This window comes from Mchenga conophoros, linkage group LG22 (assembly GCF_057382185.1).
Source record: "Mchenga conophoros isolate Kocher_MC1m ecotype Shallow Benthic linkage group LG22, M_conophoros_male_GT1.1, whole genome shotgun sequence".
In the NCBI taxonomy this organism is placed as follows: Eukaryota; Metazoa; Chordata; class Actinopteri; order Cichliformes; family Cichlidae; genus Mchenga; species Mchenga conophoros.
The window spans coordinates 37,224,630-37,246,862 of NC_140546.1; the positions used below are offsets into that span (position 1 = coordinate 37,224,630).

Genomic DNA, 22,233 nt, shown 5'->3' on the forward strand with positions numbered 1-22,233 from the left:
TCTGCTTCTTCTAACGTTTGTCCTCCACTAACAGTCCAATCCGATCGTATGTAACGATAAATGAACTAACTGTGGTTCCACCATGACAAAAGCAAACATAGTTCTAGTCCTAATAATAATAATAGTCCTATGGATAGCTGCATTCTTCATGAAGACATGAAATATAGACAGGTATGCTTGTGTCAGCACTGCAGTTCATTCAACAAAATAAAGGCTTGACAAAAGCTGTGGCGGTATCACTGCACACAACATGACTATTGCAGGTGCTATAATGGGCCCAGAACATCGGTCAGCGCATAGACCGTTTAGAAGAAGCATCAAAAAACGTTCTTGTAAAGTCTCCTTACAAAGATCAGATGTGATGAGCACGAGGTAGATCCTCTGTCACAAATCATCAGCCCTGGATGATCCTCTCTCCTGACCATCATTTAGAAAAGTTTTATTCTACATACCAGATGTTGACATGTGTTGGGTCATTGTCGTGCTGGACGACCCGTCCGTTCCCCGTCTCCAGTGTTACAGCGCGTGGCCCCGTCCGCTGGCCCCTCGGTGCGGTGAGGTTGTCCTGTATCCTTGGCAGAAAAGCAGCTCCAAAGCATATTTCCACCCTTGTGCCTGGCTATGAGGATTGTGTTCTTTGGGTCATACTTGGCATTTTCTGTCCTCCAAGCGGATCCGCTTGAGTCGGTGGCAGAGAGCTTGATTTTGGTTTCATCTGACCGTAGCGCTTTCTACCAAGCCACCTCTGAATCATTTAGACAAGCTGCCAAATACCAGTGGTGCATTGTGCACATTCACAATCCTGTCCCTGGTGTCCTTTGACAGCTCTCTGGTCTGTGATAGGTGGAGAGGTTGGAATGGAAGAAATTCATTATGTGGACACAGAATGAGTTGAGATCAAGAGTGTCTGTCACTGACTGACTGTAACAAGTCGATGGGAGCAAGAATTCTGGCCAGGAGATCAAATACTGGCTGTCTGCTTTGTGTTGATGGTCTGTCTCTCTCTAAATTACCATTAAAAACTACAGACTGGTTTTGTTTTTTTAATGAGCAAATTTTAAAGTTCACCAGGGGATCAAGTAATTATTTCCCTCACTGTGTCTTTATGTCACGAACAGCGACTGAGCACATGGATTCATCACATTTGGTGAGGTGAAGGCGCAGAGCTTTGTTCTCCTGTCTGCAGGACAATAAGGCTTTTTTGCAACCACAGATGTCCCTGATGGACATTTAAAAGAGTTTAGGGCACATTTGCTTCAGTGTCTCTTTTCAGACTCTGAAATTGTATCAATATTTTATACTTGGTTGTTGTGAAAGGACATATTTTAACTGAAACCATACTATAAAGTGGAACAAATCTGTCAACCTGAAGGTAATTTTGATTCAAAATCAAAATCACAGACACGTGTCTACAAATAGCAGGCTGCAGCTAACTCGTTTGGGTGGAAGTCCGGTGGTTTATGCTACTGTGCTACCAAGCCTGCTAATTAGACAAGCCTGTGTAAGCTTTTATTCACCATAGCAGGGTGCTAGGCTGCAGTGCTACATTGCACATTAAAGAATGATGCTAAGGTTAGGAGGAGACTGCCATCAAACATATGAAAACATATAAAAACGAGCGATTCCTGATTGTTCTCTTTTATTCTTACTGTAGCTCAGGAGACAGAGCAGCTCAGCTTCTTATCGAAAGGTTCGTGCTCCAGTCCAAGTGTCCCGTTACTCTGTGCCGCGTTGATCAGAGTGTGAATGTTAGGAAGAACTGGGGGGGAAAGGTTCTTGTATAAGTTGGGTGTGAATGGATGAATGAGGCATGTTGTATGAAGGGCTTTGAGTAGAAAAGCACTGTGTAAGAACCATTTACCATATCACTGATTCATAAATGCAAATTATTAGCTGTAAGTTGAATTAATGAAGTTATGGTTACAGTGCATTTTGGATTTAATGACTGAAACATTTCATAGGATAAGTAATATGCTGATATTATTTGCAGTGATGAAACGGAATAAGAGTGAAATCATAGTCACCCAGTTTCTTTTTATTAAATCAATAAAAGGTTTTAATCAAGAAGCAGGTCGTGATACTAAGCTCTGGCTGTACTTCACGGTAATTATGTCAGATAACATTTCATGTAAATCAGAAGGGACCTGAAAGTTACGTTCCTCACTAAAGTAGGGCTGGGTATCCTCACTGATTTCAAGAATCGATCCGATTTGATTTGATTTGATTCGGGGAAATTTTGCCTCAGACAGTCAGAAATATTATAATTCTGATCACTTATCAGTACATATCTATATTTTTATATCTATAAAAAGAAAGCTGACACTTGCGAGACTTTTATCAGAGGTGTGAGCGTCACAGCAGAGGCCTCTGTGCTGAAGTAGCTGAGGATAAAACAGAACAACATGAAGGCAGTTTTCCTGGCCTGGGTTACAGAGTTACAGAGGTTTAGAGACACAGCATTTTGCAATTCTGCATAATCTTAAAAAGTTTAAATTTGTTCAGTATTGAACAGCAGAAATGAGGCTTTCTTTTCGGAAGTAAGTAAAAAAAAAAGAAAGAAAAAAAACAGTCTGCATTCCAAGTTTCCTTGGGTCAGATGCTACTGCCCAAATACAAGTTCAGTAAATATCTCCCTGCACTAGCTGCCTGTGACTAATCTAACATCCTCTAATTAAATGAAACATAGATTTCAGTCAGCAGTTGTTTGGACAGTTATCTAAAGCCACCAGCTACAGTCACAGACTTCTGCAACCATATAATTGAAGCTGTGGCCATTCCAGCATGATGTACAGTATATTGCAAGCAGGAAATACAACAGTAAGTACAGTACGTACAGTAAGTATAGAACACAGTTTTCTAAGTAAATATTTTTGTATTATATATTTGTAAAGGTGCTATTGATGTGAAATGTTGGTAACAACCCATCCAAAGAAATCAAATCCATAAATTAACTTATAATAATAAGAAATGAAACAGGGGGAAAGTATTGAACACGTGAAGAAAGGGAGGTGCAAACAGGCAGGACAGTCATGACACCAGCAGAAATCTGTCAGAAATGAGAAAGTAAGGCTGGTTCAGTCCCAACTGATGGTCATTACCAACACGTCACACAAGAAACATCTCATGATGGCCAACAGGAAGACAGATGCAATTATTTTAAAGAAAACGATGAGCTGTGCACTCAACTAACATGGCCTGTACATGCGCTCACTCATGCAGGATCCATCGCACTTAGACAAGCCTGTGAGATACGGGGAGGATATAGTCTGGTCAAAACCGAACGCTTTGGATGCTGTAATGCACACCGTGGTTGGAGGCCAAAAGGCTCTCATCCCCAAAACACCGTACCAACAGTGACGTTTGGAGGTGTGAACATCATAGTGTGAGGCTGTTCTTCAGCGTGCGACACTGGCACGTGTCATAATCAACGTTCCCTCTAATGTTTCACGTGTCTGAGCGAACACAAACTCCCTGAGCGTCCCTTGGACCACTGTGAGCAACAGCAGACGTGAGCACTGTGGTCACGCCAGCATCCAATCCATCCAAGTTACATGTTTATTAAAGTAATCAAATTACAGCATTTATGTTAGACTACCCTTAATTAACTGCTTTAGCCCACTTACAATGAAAATTATAAAAATCTTGTTCCTGTCCTGTGCAGCATGTTAACACTATTGGAAGGAAAAATAACTTCAACTCCAATTTTGAAAACACAACTTTCTTTCTTTTTTTTATAAAGCTCTGACTGTATTCTGAGTCTGAGTCTGGGAGAGAGTCTGTAACTCTGTCTGCAAAATACAGTAAATAATGACCAATGTTGGGTAATTAATTATATAGTTACTACTTCAAAAAAGTAACTGAGTTTTGCAAACAACAAAGTGTTTTGCAGCTGTTTACCTAAAAATGCAGCCAAGGCGTTTTTAAACAAACATTTCAAACTATTCACAGAACAATCAGCTGTTCTGCATCAAATCTGATGCCACACAAATTATTTGTGCCGCTCCAAAAAATAATTTCTGTCCACTATGAGATGAAGGAGAACAACAGCCTGATACCTGCAGGCCTGACAGCAGCAGATGTGTCACTGCTGTAACACCTGTAACACTCAGCAGGCGCCTCATTGTTCTGACACACACAACACTACTGACTACACTACACACTGACTACACACTGACTACACACTGACTACACACTGACTACACACTGACTACACACTAACTACACACTGACTACACACTGACTACACACTGACTACACACTGACTACACACTGACTACACACTAACTACACACTAACTACACACTGACTACACACTAACTACACACTGACTACACACTGACTACACACTAACTACACACTGACTACACACTGACTACACACTGACTACACACTAACTACCCACTGACTACACACTAACTACACACTGACTACACACTGACTACACACTGACTACACACTAACTACACACTGACTACACACTAACTACACACTAACTACACACTGACTACACACTGACTACACTCTCACTACACTCTCACTACACACTAACTACACACTAACTACACACTAACTACACACTAACTATACACTAACTACACACTAACTACACACTAACTATACACTAACTACACACTAACTACACACTAACTACACACTAACTACACTCTCACTACACACTAACTACACACTAACTACACAAGATTTGTGCTAAACGTCTCAAATCTCTCACATCTCAAACACGCCGTCACTCCTAAAACTTCCCCCGTCCTAAACAACTAAATGCCATGTTGCCATATCATTCTTTGATTGGTCCACATGGTACATTTTTCCACCAATAGGAAAGGCTGGGAGTTTTGGTGTTTTTGCTCACAGGCTTTCGAGCGTTTTCCTTATAAAACGCCGTTTTTACCGTTTCTTCCTGCAGTAAATATAAACAACGACAGTATTCAGGAAGAAAACCAAACATTGCAGATATTTTATCATAACTCTGGTTTTACGTGGCCGATCAACACGATTTAAAAACTGGTATAAAGTCCACACTTTGTCCGTCAGTTGTTCCGTCTGTCCTGCTCACATCTCCAATGGTTGTACACGTTGTCATTAACGTGGCTTCACTCCACATCAGCCGCTTTGCTAAAACACCGGCACATAAGGACGCTGTCATAGCCTGTCAGCCACGTTGATTAGCTGCGTATATACGAATGTGAATCACATCATTGGCTGGACTTTGGGATAAGGTGGCATCGTTCTGATCCCACACGGGAGCAGCCAGTCACTGACTCACACTGCAAACAGAATTGTGTTAGGATGCCTGGGTCGTTGACCCAGGGTTTTGAGTTTATTGTGTTATTTATCATTTCTATTCTTTGGTTTCTTCGTTAGAGTTCTGTCTTATGGTTTATGTCTCTGTGTAATCCTTAGTTGCTATATCCTCGTGTCCAGTCAGTGTCTGTCTGCCCTGGTCCCATGTCTTTGTTCCCTTTGTTGTAGTGCCTGCATGTGAGTCTGTGTCTTTAGTCCAGTCTGTGTTATGTTTCCTGTTTTATTTTGAAGGTCCATGTCTGATGTTAATGTATCTGGTTTTGCTTCCTTTGTCTCGTCAGGCCTGATTTGCCCCAGCTGTGTTTCCCTCCTGTTACCCATTCCCTGATTGCTCCCTCTGTGTATTTAAGCCCTGTGTTTCAGTTTGTCCGTGTTGGGATCTACCCTTATCTTGCTGTGTGTTCTGTCAGTCTTCTGGTGTAAGTTTATTTTGATATATCCAGTTATGCTGCATTTGAGTTCAGCATTAAAGCTGTTTTGAGTTCAAGTTTTGCCTCCGAGTGTCGGCACCTTGGGTCCTATTCCTGCCTGCACACAGCTGTTCATAAAAAATTGTTAAAGTTTTAATTTCAATTCAGGTTAAAAAAAATGTGTGTGCGCAACGCAGATTTTCTGTACACAGAGACCAGCAGTACGCAATTACGCACGCGCGCAGCTTAGAGGGAACATTGGTCATTATGTATATTATGGTAAATGGCCTGCATTTGTATAGCGCTTCACACATTCAGTCATTCACACATTCACACACTGGTGATGGCAGCTACATCGTAGCCACAGCCACCCTGGGGCGCACTGACAGAGGCGAGGCTGCCGGACACTGGCGCCACCGGGCCGTCTGACCACCACCAGTAGGCAACGGGTGAAGTGTCTTGCCCAAGGATATTTGGCATGAAGCCAGGAGGCAACCTGGGATCAAACCACCGATCTTATGATTAGTGGCTGACCTGCTCTGCCACCTGAGCTACCCATTATTATTGTATATTAATAATAAAAATGAAGGGATGATTAATGGAAGAATGTACTGAGACAATCTTGATAAAAATCTGCTGCCAGGATGATGAAGCTGAAACAATGATGGGCATTTCAGTGATCCCAAACACATCCAAGGGAACGCTCAGCTGGTTTTACAGAAAGAAAATAAAGCATGGCCCAGCCAATCAACTCCAACTGAAACTCTGTGGAAGGACTGAAGCTTGGGGTTTATAGGACTGTTTATGTGGCCGAATGGGCCGAAATCACACCTGAGCAATGCATGTGCATCGTGTTACCAGCATCTGGTGAGAGTTTCAGGTCAGAGGCACCTTTAGAAATGCATTTACTTAGAAACTTAAAGACGTGTATAGTACCTGTTTTACCTGCTGTACACATGACTGTGTGGCGGGCGTGGTTGTGGTCAATCCAAGGTGCAGGCACCTGCCGTGCCCCAGCCGCTCCCACCTGAGGAGTGGGTATGGTCGCTGAGGCAGGCTGCACCTTGGCTGGTCGCACCCTGGGGGCCTGCACGGGGGCCTGAACAGTCCGGACCTCCTCCACACCCACGCCACCGGGGGACGCTGGTGGGGTGGTGTCGGCCAGGACTGGATCCGAGCTGCCAGATTCTTAATCACCTCCATATGGTGCTCGGTCTGGTCCTGCAGCGTGACACCGCTGCCTGCTCCTGTTGCTGCCTGTCCTGGGTTTCGGCACCACTTAAGTGAATGCACAGCAGACCTGACCACATGTCCATGCTTTCCAGCATCTTTTATTCGCCACACGATTTACGCACACGGTTGCTGTACACACACAGTGGCCGCAGCTCTCCCACTGCCAGCCGTACTCGCATCAACAATAAACCCCACACTCAGGACCAAGTACCATTTATGCAGGTCGGCGTGATGAACCGATGCAGCTCCAGTGCGTCAGCTCCCAATGCAGCCGTGCCACAACCACGCCTGCCAACGTCTGTCTATTAAAAATGAAGCCTAACAGATGGGTTGTGTCTCTCTGAGGAGATTAGTAAGTGAAAATAAAAAGGTTTCACTTAAATAGGAATATTTATTGATGATGACTTTAGGCACCAAATATCATTCATGGGTCTGCAGGTGACTGGCAGCTCCAGCTGTCATCCATGATGTGTGTTCTTGCTGCTGAGCATGACTTATTGGTCCCATTGCTCCCAGTAGATTATTCGGACCTACTCAACTCACGGTGCACGCAGTATAACAAACCACAGTGGGCAGCCTCTGTGTACAGAGAATTTAATGTAATATGATAAGTGCACTGGAGACTTGATCATTCAGCTGATTCTTCTGTCAGCTTGAATTCTTTAATGAAAGCACCATCTGCTCTCCCTTGTGTGATGCAGGTTGCCATGATGATGAGCGTGTATCACGTCGCATTGTGTGTTGCAGCTTTGTAAAGTATTAGAGCTCCAGGCGTAGTGGCCGTCCGATGAAGATGGACTCTTATCTAAATGCCAGTTCAAATAACATGCATATTGGTCAATATGACGGTTATTGTTGACTGTTCCTTGTAAGTGCTGATTCATGATGCATGATGTAAACTGAAGACTGGGCAGGGCTGACATTTGGCTTTAGATAAGGCTTTTTCAAAACAACCACAGTTATCATTTTTATTATCATTTATTTGTCTGTTTTGTGCATTAGTTTAAATTGTCAAGCGACACAAATTCAGTGCAGAGATGAACTGTTGAACTATGGTTGAACTGTGAAAGCTACACGGTTGTTTTACTATCAAAATGAGTAAAAACTGACAATCCTGCCTCCGAAGCAGTTAGCAGCAAACTATACTTGAACCTCAGGTGACCAAGCTCTTATATACAACAAGTATAACTGGTCGTTTATGCTCCCATTATTATTTTATGCAGGAATACTGTTTTATCACCCCTATACTTTATCTGTGACAGATATTCTAACATTTAAAAATTCTGTTAACATTGTTTCACCGATTACGTTCATAATTTTTGTGGACAGATTGTCTCGGGGCAGCCTGAGGCTGAAGGTGTTGTGTTTCGTGGCCATATGATCTCATGTCTGATGTATGCAGGTGATGTGTGTAGCGGCCAGAATGAGAATTAGCACGTTTGAGATCATCGTCCTCAGACAGAAAAATTCCCCGTGCCATCTCCGTGTTGGTGTCCGAGGCAGAAGAGTTCAAGTATCTGGAGGACGCTCACAAGTATGAAAAGGATAAATGGGAAATGACGGCGAGATTGGACACTGTAATGGTCTGGTGTGGTGAAGAGAGAGCTGTGTGTGAAAGTGTTCTCACTCTCACATAAGGCCACAAGTAGCAAGTGAGGCCACATGGGCTGTGACAACAAACAACGAGGTCTTCATTGTTGGACCGTTTTTTAAATCCTTTATTTCCAGGCTTATTTCAAATATTTTATGCGTGAACCCTTAAAATGAGAAAAGTTAAAATGAGATGCCCTATAACAGAATAATTAGAAGGTAATTTAAAAAACAGAAGTTGCTATAAAATCAAAGAAATATATTTCTCACAACTTCAGTCACCCTGACTATGCCAGTGGGCCAATTCATGGAAAAAAGAGAGAAATTCTTGTTTGTGTTGTTGCTCGAAAATGTCAAAACGTGATTCCGTGGATGCACCACCCACAGACATCTTATTTGGGTGTTGGTGGGTCTTTGAAGAGGCTCCACCTGGAGTCTCCATAGTTCTCCTGGGAGACTTTAACAATTTGACAGAGACCTGGAGATGCATGATGGAAGGAAGAGTCTTGAGTTCTGTGCTAGGCATGGGTTGGCCATAACAAACACCATGCTCAAGCACAAGATGTGCATAGTGTACATGGCAATGATCGACTTTGCTGTTGTATCATCTGATAAGAGCAGACCTGTTATTTGATCACTGCCTAGTGAGTTAAATCAAAGGGCAGGGCGGCTGCTAGACGAAGCTGAAGCTGAAGAAAGCAGCGACAGTATTAAAGGGCCAAAAGGACGTCAGCAGAGCAGGTCACAGAAGAGGACTTTTGGGAGCCCTGTTCTGGCAAGCTCTCTGTGGACTCAGGAAGGGAAACCAGGGCTTGGCTCAAGCTGTGCTCAGCCAGAGGGAAGAACTGGTGACCCAGATTTGGGATATTGTTTAGCAGTGGAAAAAGGACTTTGATGATCTGAGGCAAAACTTCCAGTATAGAGAAGGCAGAGCCTGAAAACTCATGGGAAGCCACATCTATCACACTGACAGAGGTCGCTGCGTTAGTTAAGAAGCTCCCTGGTAGCAGCGCTGGTCGAGATTCACTTTGAGAGTCACTGTTTCACTGTAATGGAGAGAGTCAAAATATCAATCTAAATTGCAGACAAAGCACATTACAGTTGCATGTTATTCAATGAAATGAAATAAAATTCAGTGATGTCCTATAACCCAACAACTACAATCAATCAATTACAAATACTCCGTGTTCATAAAGCACACCTGTCCACAGACTTCATTTCTTCCATTCCAACCTCCCCACCTCCATGGCCAGACCAGAAAGTCAATGAAAAACATTGTAGACCACAAGAAGCAAGAAGCTTGGTGAAAAAGTGACAACTGTGACAACAGAGATGCAAGAAAAAAAGACTTTAAATTGCTTTTGGTTTGACTCCATACAAAATCTTGCCTCATGGGGTGAGGATGATGAGAAAGGTCAGGGATCAGCCCGAAACCGCTTGGGTGGAGCCTGATCAGTGATCCCAATGATGGCAGTTGGGACTACAACCAAAAACTGATAACACACTACGCCTTAATGAATTGAAATCTTGCAGCATCCACCAGGTCATGTGCCTAAGAAAGCTCAGGTATAGGCCCAACTTAAACTTTCCAGTGAATATTGAAATGACTCAGAGAAGCCATGACGGAGTGGCCGAGCCAGTCTCCAGACCTCAGGTCTGTAGGTGCAGAGAGCTGAAGCTTCAAGTGTCCAAGCGACAGCCAAGAAACCTGAAAGATTTCATTCCTATAAAGAGGAGTGGGCCAGATTCTCGCTGAGATGTTCGCAAACCTAGAGACCAACTACAAGAAACGTCTTACCACTGTGCTTGTCAACACGGTTTCTCCAAAAGTAGTAATGATATTCAAATTATGACTTTGGTATCATTATTTTTTTGTGGATTTTTGGTTGATATACAGTTTGAACTTACGTTAAAAGTTAGAGACTGTTCATTTCTTGGTAAGTGAGCAAACTTTTAAGTTATAGGGTGAGGAGCTCAGACATCCAGAGGGATCTTAGAGTATAGCTGCTGCTCCTGTGTGTTAATAGGTGGGTTTGGTAAGGATGCTTCCTGAGTACTTCCCTTGGGAGACTTTCCAGGTAAGTGGAAGATAACAGATGGATGGACAGTTGCAAGTAGAAACATGTAGCGGTGGTCATAAATTACTGCACTTGGACACTTGATGATTGATTGATTTTTGTGCTGGTAGTCAACTCAGACACAGAAAAGGAGCTACTGACCAAACCAAAACGAGACCCGGGCTACTGAACTTGCCAAAAGAATAATTAGCTGGACTACAGTACAAGGAAATGAATTAAGGTGTGACCAAACTACACTTTGATAGTGACCGTGCTTATGACAGTAATGGCATGTTTACATTTCAGCACTTGTAAAAGTTGGCATGAATGTTAATGTAAGCAAACCTGGAAATGCATTGTATGATTTTGTGCTGCTCTGTTAGCTAAACACCACTGCAACGGCTTTAAGTGTGTGCAGCAAACCTTTGATCCAGACTTTCATGCAGCTTCAGTTTCTGTCAGCTGGGTCTGGTTTGAAGGACGCATGTGGTGACGGTACATTACAGATAGAAAACTTGTTTAAAAGTGGAGCACGGTGATGCACGAGCATGCTTTTCATTTATTTTGTGTCTCTTGCGTATCCGTTACCCTCTGCCTAAAGGTTTTACAAGGTAATTACACTGGAAGAAAATAAGGAAAACTAACTAATAACAGACAATGAAGATAATGAAGGGAAATTAAAATGCTCAGCAGTTAAAATCTGCAATTCTCCAGTTCAATGCTGAGAGAACAAGGTTACAAGTTCAGACAGCTGAACTTTTATATAAAAGTATAAAGGAAATAAAAATGGACAATGAAATGCCTCATTTAGTACTCGTCAGTAACTATCAGTTAATCTGGTCCTTGGATGATAGCAGCGAGGAAGTGTACAGCATGTGCCCTATTACAGGCCTATTTCCTGTTTCCTGCCTTACCTCAGGATTCTGAACACATACATGTAAGTCACATCTCGTTCTTTATAGCCACTCTGTTTTCCCTCTGTTGTTGCCTCAGATGTGTCTGTGGCCTGGCTGTAAGTGACAGGTGGTCGAGCAGGTCACCTACTAACTGGAAGGTTGGTGGTTCAATCCCAGTCTGCTCCAGTCTGCATGCCAAATATGACCATGTTGCTCTCCGATGCATCCATCGGAGTGTGAATGTTAGATAGGAAGCAGCATAGAAAAAAACGTGAATGTGCAAGTTGTGTAAAACGCTTTGAGTGCTCAGAGTAAGAACCAGCATTTCAGAGTGATGGTACCTGATGTAGTGTTGGTTTGTTAGTGTGTCTATCTGGACATTTTGGAGAAGAAATTATTTTTAACACCAACAGTAATAAGGTTGAATAAGATAAACACCATCAGTAGTCACACAGTGTGAGGCTTTTTGGTGTCCACTTCCATGTTACACCCAAACTGAAAGTAATTCATGGAAATCTATCGAATCCTTAATTCAGACTTCAGATTGTGGAAAAGCAGCAGTACTTACCTTCACCAAAGGTTCTCCATAAACAAGGACTGATGCTGAAACCATACCACAGCACAGGAGTTACGATTTTATCACGTTTTTAAGGCTCTAATCAATTCGTAAGGGTCTGATTGTTATAGCTGATAAATATACACATATTCACAAAGGCTTATTTAGGATTGTAAACAAGACCCGTCGTCTTCAGAAAACGACTCTGTCGTCATCCGCAGGAGGAAAAACGCAGCCTCAAAGCAGTGCAAACCCTTGAATAAACCTAGCTTCCAAGCAAACAGAGTTCAGTGAGCTTGCAGTTGTAAGATGTGACATCTGTAAAGGACAGCATGCACTGACTACGGTTTCACTTTGTGACCGGAGATCACATGATTGTGATTTGACTGCAGCTGCGGCTCAAATCTGATTACAACAGACAGAAGCTGCTTTCATCTGAAACTCGATGACTTTGGTGACCATTTGAGTTTCATTCATCTTTGTGTTCGACTGTATTGGCCTAACTGTGGGTGATTCTGTCTTGGTCTGGATTTTCCCAAACCTGGTCTCCATCAGCCCAGTCAAGCTGAAGCACAACACATGCGATCTTTAAATCCACCATACGTATTGAAGCCATTTGTATAGCATGTCGTGTCCCTACCCGAGCGTTTTTACTTTTCTGACTTCAGTTATCTGATGAAAGTACAGCTATGAGAGAATTTCACATTTATTTATGGTGTTTGTGTAGCACTCTGTACACAACCTGGTGCACAACCTGACACTCAGAGAAACAAAAGGCTACAGTTTAAATTGATGATCGTCACAACTTGGTGCATTTTCATCAAGCAAAAGACAAAAGGTTGATTCTTTCAGGACCTCAGTTTAGTTGTTCCAGGAAACTCAAGAGTAAAAATCAATACCTGCACATGTACTTCAAGCAGAGAAATATGAGAAATACCATCGCTCCATCCCGGTAGCAGTGCTTCTGTCTTTTCAAAAGCAGGTAGAAAAAGTGTCTAGTAGGCTGTTCTGCTCTCAGCTAATGCAGCTAATGCTGCCTGCAGTGGAAGTCGGGACAGTAATGTGCAGAAATTGTAATTATAGAAAGTCATAAAGAGCACTGAGCTGTATCAACTCTGTATCCTTTTCACCATCTGTGGACCTCCTGTCTGATGGCATCAGGTTGTCTCAAACGCCTCCTCTGAAGAGTGCCGAACATGTGACTGTCGAATGAAGACTATGCATTTCCTCGTGCAGCATCGTGTTTTTAAAAAATGTGTGATGTTACTTACACAGCAACATCACACCATAACCCTCCACCATTAATGCTCATTCTAATGGAGACCGCTGCTTAACACAACCTATTAGTTTCAAGCACATAATGAATTGAAGTGCAGATTGTATACAGGGCCTGACCAAAAGATGTTACCACCACACGTAACCTCAGATTCCAGGCACCTACCACCCAGGGAACAAACACTCAGGTATTCCTGTTTGCATCCAGACCTTTGAGATGGTCCTCAGGAATACCCACACGCGTGTTCAGTGAGTGTTAATCTGACCTCTGCTTGACTTCAGTTTTTATTCATTTCTTTTTAGTTATAATGTGTTGAAGCCTGCATCCTGACCTGTTCATGATAATATTTGCATCCTCCAATCGTTTTATTAACCTTGAAGATATTTCATGCTGACACTTTTTTATCGGCTGTGCAAGTGTCAGGTGTAGCACAGTGACAGTACGTGAGGTTTGATCGGCGTGCAGTGAGAGGATACGTGCTTATGTGAGCAGAGAGCGGCCCTCCATGTTCTTATCAGTCCAATCTCAATCAGGTGGAGTCCTCTTGTTGTGGCTTCAGCTACAGGAAAGTGTGATGCATATGTGGCCTCCTGAGGACAGCTGCTCAAGGACATTCAGCTTCCTGCTTTCTCGTCTTACTATAGCAAGTTACAGTTTCAGCTGCACCCTGGTCAGGTACAGTAACAGCCAGATAGCGTGCTGCACTGTGCACTGTGGATGTGCTGCTGTGGCTTTGATTCATTTATTTATTATTCATTTTTCAATAAACCGCTGCACTGACAGTTGTTTATCAGACTCAGCATCAGATGTATCGCCCAGTGAAAAGACAAGAGACATTATCTGAATTTTAAAAGCCAAATAGTGAAGTTAACATTCTGTGTGGGTCGTCCTTGTTGGTCTCGTTGGCTGTTAAGCCTCTCACCACAACCCTGTGAGTCATTCTAGCATTAAAAGCTCAAAGGATGAATCATCCTGTCAGTGTAAAGCATTTAATCCCTGAGATATTTTAATATAGCAGTACATCTAAGTTTCTTTACATGATAACGATGTAAAAGTTAGCTCATCCCCCAGTTTTGTTAATTAACTGTGAGACCACAAGAATAAAAACATACATTTTATAGTAGATGATGGAAAAACAAAAGCTTGTCTCTCGTCTCAGTGTTTGTCTTTCTCTTCTGTGGTGTCGTGTGGACGGCAAAGTCAGGCAGAGTCTTTATCGTCACAGAAAGCTGTGAAACGTGCAGGATGGATTGGAGTCTTGGCCAAACCAATTCTGGGCCCCGGGCCTTATGTTGGACACCATGATTGTGATGATGTCACATGATTTTTGTTGGCACATGAAGTTGTTGCATGAGTGCAGTTGTTTTAAGTGCTGCATGCATTATAAACACCTATTTTACACAAAGGAACATCAGTGCAAATAAGAACTGCTACTAAGAGTAACCTTTAGCTGACAAACAGTGAAACAAGGACGTTGCAGCAGAGTTGAACGCCTGGTGTGTGCAGTGTGTTGTTTGTGTGTTGGATGCACACTAACAAAACCTCAGAGGGAAAGAAATGATACCTGGACCCTGAGACGTAACATGAGCATGTAACCACTAGATGTCATCCTGCACAGAGGACGAGAACTGAGAGCTGGCAGCCTGTGCAGTTTCGTTTAATCTAACATTGGGTGATCACTCCTGTACACTTTACGTTTTTAAAATGACGAGCTGTGAGGAAAAGACGCTGTTCAGAGATGTGTGTGAAGCTGCTCTGTTAGATAAAGAATGACTGAGCGTTTGTTTCTGTGTTTGGGTAGGTAGGAACCCAGAGGTCTGATGAGGCTCTGAGGATGACGTCTTTGCCTTGAAGCCCCACCAGTATGTCAGGTAAGGCTCACACTGCCAGCTTCACTCCAAATATGATGGAACCTAAAGAAAAGTCTTATTATTCTCTATTTTTTAGTTGGTGTGAAAGTTGATGTGAAAACTAAAAAAACAGCAAATACTCTGTTTTACTGGTTAATTCTGATCGGGGAAACAACACTGAGCAAAGTACAAGCGCACAGGTTAGCACTGTTGTAACGCGAGTAATCCAACGCCGAGTGCTTTCAGAACACTGTGTTAGACAACAGAAGTAAATATGTGACTTGCTACACAGTAACCAGCAGAATGACTTTGTGTCACCACTTCTCACTGAGCCGGTTTGACATCAGGACCTCTGCTTCACAGTTTATTTGTCAGCTGCTCGGCAACGAGGTCAGAAATGAAGTGTGAGGTTTGCTGTGGCACCCAACAGTTTCTGCACATAATCTGACAGCAGTCAGTCATTCAGCCTGGTGTTAAACAACTGAGATAATAAACCATTAACTCCTCAACAGTTCTTTAAAAATCAGTTTTTACTGCAGTTCAGGATCAAATTAGTAGTGTGCAACTCCATTAAGCTAATATTTGCTTTAACATGTACAGTATGACAGAGTTGAGTCCGATGTGCAGATCCAGGACAGACTGCATGATGGTGCTACAAGCTGTGGAAGCAGAGAGGAAGCAAAAGGGAGTCGAGACCTAATAATAAGTTTAAGTGTTTGAATTATGACCATCCTTTTACAAGAAGGGATTTGGAAAGTACAACAAATGAATTTGCACCAATAGGAACTTGATTCGTATCATAGCTGCAGTTAAAACTGCTGCTGCGTTACCATGAAACTCAACTTTTCTAAAACCTATTTTTAAACTGCATTTTCATATTACGATAGCAAAGAAACAGAAACAAGCACATAACAAATGCTAGTGAAGAAGAAATCACCAGATATCAGTATTGGTCTTAGAAATAATCCACTTTTTCCATTTCCTGACCTGTTATTAAATGATTGCTCAGCCAGTTTTTCCCTCGACTGTAGCTGTTGGCTTTAAAAACATGGTCAGGTCTCAATAATCAGCTTGTAAAGATAACCTAACATTTTAACCTGGTAGCTGTAACTGACAGAAGATGCTCACACTCGTAGCAGGGAGGCCCCTTCGAGCAGCAGGACTGATGCAGTGTTTGTTGGCAGAGATCAGTGACCAGTACAAAACCCCGACCACTGCATGTCACACTCTACACTTTGGTTGGACAGTGATAGTCTGCCCTCACCACCAGAGGTCCACGTTGTCTTAGAGTGATAACAATGTTTTAATCAAGGTGATCAGTGTTAAACTGTGAAAAGGTCTCAGCTTGAGCCTGATGGCAAAATCAGCTCTTTTCCACACACACACATATTAACCATTCATTTCTATAACATGGTTCATCCCTGTTCACACACACAGCAGCACCACTTCATTCGGCCAAATCGAAGCATCAAAAGGGCAAAGAAATGTGAAGATGGCAGGACGCTGCACGCAGCCATGCTGCCCTATATTAAACAGCCAAGACAGGATGTAGCTCTGCATTTATTTACTTAACTAGCAAATTGGGCATCAGTGAGGTCAGCGGGGCTGGAATTGGATTTAACCAGCCTGGGCGACCTCAGTGACCTGGCCATCCCTACATAGCCGACAGACTTACACTCACATGTTATCACACTGACAAAATGAACTTAAGCTTTCATTCACCATGTAAGCTCCAAGGGGACAACGACTGCTTTGGTATCTGAGATGCTGTTTTAGTTTTTACATGAACCTGCTGCTCTGTTGGAACAACTTCTGAAAGCTTTTAAGTTCATGTACGAAGCAGAGCAGCATTAGCTTCTCTCTCTCTCAGCTGTTTTATGACAACGTCGCTTGTGTTTTTTAAAGTGCCTCTCCCATCTATTTTAGAGCCAGCAGAAAAATGCTCCCCCCGCTGGAAAGATGAGGCCATTCAAAATGGTAATATTTCTCCTCCCTCTCTACACTGCTGTTTCCTTCTTCTGTCAGCATGGCGCAGCTTTGGATTTGTTAAGGAAAAACTTCGAAAGGGCTTCAAAAACTGGAATTATTTGATTTAAGAACATTTTTGTGTAGATTCAGTTCAAAATAAATCATATCCCAGTCGTTTCAGTTTCACCGATGTTGGGAAGCTGCAGACATCACGTTACAACACGTAGAGTAACTGAACTCAGACGTTTAAACATCAGCTCATTTAGAGTTTGCTTTCAAAAAGTGGGACATTCACTTATTGTAATAATAATAACAATAATAATAAAGAGGAAAGAGGTTCAAAATGTATAAGTAAGTAAAGCTTTATTTGCACCTTTAACCCTTTAGAGCCGGTCGGAGCGGACACGCTCCATTTTGTGTAACTATTTTTAAATCCCGGTAGCTCTGCAGCCACGTAAGCTAGCGCAATAATTTTTTTTGCATATGAAACTGGAGGAGTTGTACTTACATCTGATGCCATCAGCTTGTCCTCGGTCACAGTTTCCTTCCACATACAGCTTTGCAAAAACTGCATAAAAAGCACTTGCAGCAACAAAAACATAATATTCCAGAAACACGCTTTGCCGATCCATCAGCTGTTCATAACACTTCATACTTGGAATAGACGTCAGCGCGAACTTTCGCACGTCCGCCATTACCTGCCCGAAACCGGAAGTGACGTCATTTTCGTGGAAATGTAGTTTTTTACCATCAGGGCCTCATGAGCCTATGCTGGTCTTTTTAAAAGTTATGTTTGACTTTATGACTTTCTGTGTCTTTTCTGGGATGCTGAGGACTCATATTGCACTGCTGGAAATAGTTTATTTTGATGCATATGCTGCTTTTTTGCAAATTTGTTGTATAATATTTATTTTCGTTTTTCCTGCAGTGTATAAAAATTGGTGTATTTCAAAAATAGAACTATGAAGACACTCAAAATAAATTTCCTGTGGTGGGAAACTATTTTGTGAAACTTTTTTGTATTTACAGTTTTGAGGGATGAGCCTCTTAAATTTCTCTAACTAGAAATATATGTTAAAAAACAAAAACAATTTTCAATTTTTTGGTAGTTTATTGCACTTTTTTGCAATTTATGTAATTACTATGGACTTAATGCATACATATTATTAAAATCTGGGCTATAACAGTTGTATTGATGTATAGCAACTTGAAATGCTCCCAAAAATGGCTCCACAGCATGTAAAAAATATGATATAAGCTCTGGTGGACTTGGTTCTGTGGTAGGTCTTAAAGGGTTAACCAGAACCCTGAAAACAAAGGTCAGTCGAACACAAGTCTAAAAAGCTGACTCTCAGCTGTGTGGGAGAGCCCACAGAGGGAGAGATTCTGGGGTCACTGTTACTCCTTCATTTTCAGCGTAATGCACAGCCCTGATCACATGACCCAGGGACCTGCTGAGCACATACTCAGATGTGTGCAGGTTCTTTTCCATGCAGAGCTCTAAAAGTGATATGTGAGGACGAAGAAGCCTCGCCGCAGCATGCTGGAGACATTTGGCTTAGACTAGTGAACAGTGAATTACAGTGTTGAAATATATGCACCAATAACAGTTTACAGTTCAGAGTGTGACACTGTGGGATTAACTTGGCAATATTTCTTAAGTGGTTTAAAAACAAGAGTGAAGCAGAGATTTGACACGAGCATCAATGTAAAAGTGTGAAGTTACCCGGAGACAGAGGGTTTAGCAGACGTATGCAAGGGGACCAAAGGTTTCTATTACCTTAGACACAAATCTGTCAGGAGCACAAACTTCTGTCGGAGAAAGCTGTCAGCCATCCAAGCTTTAATAGAGTCTAAGCAGCTATGCAGGATCTGTAGCTTGGAATCATCTTGGGGCTTAAGGAGTGATAAGAAATGTCCTTAAAAGGTGACAGGGTTGCATAAGTGCACATAGCAAACCTATAAAGATCCCATAATTATTATTATATTCAGAAGGAGCTTTCCTTCCTGAGACAGTGCTGACCACATTCTGCACATATACCAACACCGTGGTTCCACAGCACTGCAGCCCTGTCACCCACTGAAAGCTGAAGAAGTCGACCCCGAACTGCTGCACAGATGAAATGCTGTGTCAGCAACTATGAGAACACATTTGGCTCTTAAAGTGTCTCCTTACAGAATGCTGTTCAATAAGTGATAAGGTGTGTGTGTGTGTGTGTGTGTGTGTGTGTGTGTGTGTGTTCATTGTTCACATATCAGGAAGTAATCCAAATCATCAGGTCATTAGCAGCTCCTAAAATCAAAAACCTCAGATGATAACAACACATGACCTATTATAATCACATGACCTATTATAATCACATGACCTATTATAATCACATGACCTATTATAATCACATGACCTATTATTATTATTATTTCTTTAATAGAAATGAAGGAAACCAGCAAAAGCCATGTGTGAAAAATAAAGTCTGCAGGAATCATTTTCTGTATGAAAGCATTTCAGTCAGGTTCAGACGTTGCCACGGCAACACATTGATTTTCCTTTCATAAGTAATTGTGTTATAGATTTGATGGTGAGTTCACTGCAATCATTCTTACCCACACTAAACACCTGTTGCATTTATGGGACGTGGATACCAGCCTGGTTTGGTGCACCGTGCGCCTGTGACCAGATCACGTCATTACACTCTGATACTGATACAACCTTACAAGTGAAAGAGGTCTTTGTTCTTTTTAAAATTACACTTTAAACATGTTTGTAATAAAGCTACAGGTAAGTGGGTGTTGTTTTGTATAAGAGTGCACTACGTTGTTGAAATATTCATTGAATATATTCAAACTATTGCAGTTTAACACGCCTACATGGAACTTCTTTCCTTTTTTCATCCCCTCAGATCACCATCGTCTGCTCGCAGACCACCACAAGTCTTAAAAAAATTAAAAATTTAAAAAATGTACAAAAAAAGAAGAATATAATATATCCATCCATTCGCTTCCGCTTATCCTTTTCCGGGTCGCGGGGGGGCGCTGGAGCCTATCCCAGCTGTCATAGGGAGAGAGGCGGGGTCCACCCTGGACAGGTCGCCAGTCTGTCGCAGGGCCAACACACAAGGACAGCATATATATATATATATACATATATATATATATATGTATATGTATATATATATATGTAGTATATACATATATATATATATATGTATATACTACATATATATATATACATATACATATATATATATATATGTATATGTATATATATATATATATATATATATATATATATATATATATATATATATATATATATGTAGTATATACATATATATATATATATGTATATGTAGTATATACATTGGGTGAATGTGCAGTAGTAGCAGCAAGCAGGTGAATTCTGTACATTAATATGAATAGACATCTGACTATTTTACAGGATAGACAATATAAACATATTTAAACATTAAATATCACACAAGCACCTCATAAAACCTGCGACACGGCGTAACTCTGCTCATAACCGTAGCACGTCGCAGCAGTGTGCTCACGTGATAGAGCGGCTGTGTGTTTGTAGCCTCGCTACCAAACCGGCATTTCATCTCTGAGGAAGTGATCCCAGAGAGAAGTAAAGCAAGTGTGTAAGTTCATCTCTGAATGTTTGTAAAGCATTCCAGCGTTAAGCTTAACAAGCGATATATGGAGCGACTGCCTCTCTCTCTCTCCTGCTGCTACTTCAGTCATGAAACTGATCAATGATCAGCTGATCGTCTCTCTTCTTTGTTTTTGCGCCAGAAAGAGGAAACCAGCGGCTGAACAACAGCAGCACGTTTAAGCTTGATCAGCTGTTGTTAGAATGTATTTAATATTACTTTCTACACCAGGATCTTTTTCTACACAGCTGACGTAACTGTGCAGGGGCGGATCTAGCAAAGTTTAGCCGGGGGGCCGATAGGGCATGAACAGGGAAAAGGGGGCACAAAGACATACTTTTCTTTCTTATTCTCATTTACAATGTCGAGCTTTTAATAAATAATTATCTGAATCTGACACCCAAAGTTTTAATCTGATGTAAAATATATAGAAGTCCATTACTGCATATAGTAACTGTTAAGTCTAATATACCCTAGTAAGCTATAGTACTTTTTCCTTTGGGAACCATCTGTGCAGTCTGCAGTTCTGTTGAAGAAAGATGTTGAATCTGTTTAATTATTCTTGAAAAATAATTGATTTCTGTGCATTTTTTTTTTACATGTGCATTAAATTAAAGTTGATTAAGCATCATGAGGTGGAGGGCGGGGGGTGGTTCCCTATTTTTTCTTTTTGCTGGGAGTTTGCAGCCCTGTTAGTTAGGTTGTTTAATATTTCTGGTAAGTACTCTTTAAAATACCAGAGTAGGGAGGCTGGAGCAGGTTTAAGTTTATTAGATTGATCAGTTTTGCTGAACTATGAAATATTTTGGGTGCAGTGTGTGTTTTACATACAGGTATAACAGAATAGCTTTAGTGTTGTTGTTTATTTAAACTTGAGTATAAACTTATACAAAATCCTTTCAAATTCACAGATCTGACTAAAGGTAGATGTTTCTTTCTGTAGGTACTGTGGACACAACAGAAAACAGCAGCCATGCTTTGGCTCACTCAATTAATCAAAAAAAATCTATATACATATATATTAGGAGTGCAACGATATTCGTATCGATATTGAACCGTTCGATACAGTGCTTTCGGTTCGGTACGCATATGTATCGAACAATACAACATTTGTAATTTATTTTATCAACTTTTCTTCTGACGATGCTGTCTGTGTTGAGCGCTCAGTGAATCTGCGTTCGACTACTCCGCCTAGGCTGCACTGTCCAGCGCAGATCCACTGAGCCCAGCGCAAGTTAGCAAGACAGAAGCTAAGCTCGTTGCAACATGGCAAATTGAACCTCCCCCACCCTCATTCAGATCTGGCGTTTGGAACTATTTTGGTTTTCATGTGACGGATGACCCTGAAGGTCATCTTAGCGTCAAACAGGAAGTTTTCATGATTCTTTTGGACCAAAAGGCAGAACTGATGGCGGATGGAACGAA

The 22,233-nt window shown here is 41.7% G+C and overlaps 1 protein-coding gene across 7 annotated transcripts in view; it reads left to right on the forward strand.

Moving 5' to 3' along the window:
* The window catches only part of thrb (thyroid hormone receptor beta), a 112,293-nt gene that overhangs the window by 70,857 nt on the left and 19,203 nt on the right, over positions 1-22,233 (forward strand). For 3 of the 7 annotated variants that reach the window (XM_085262249.1, XM_085262247.1, XM_085262253.1), the window contains 2 exons: positions 15,142-15,211; positions 17,117-17,167. In XM_085262249.1, the coding sequence (XP_085118375.1) occupies positions 15,205-15,211; positions 17,117-17,167 (58 nt within the window). In that variant the 5' untranslated portion in view covers positions 15,142-15,204. The remainder of the gene's footprint in view (positions 1-15,141; positions 15,212-17,116; positions 17,168-22,233) is intronic. The other 4 variants (XM_085262248.1, XM_085262250.1, XM_085262251.1 and 1 more) reach the window with 2 other exon arrangements.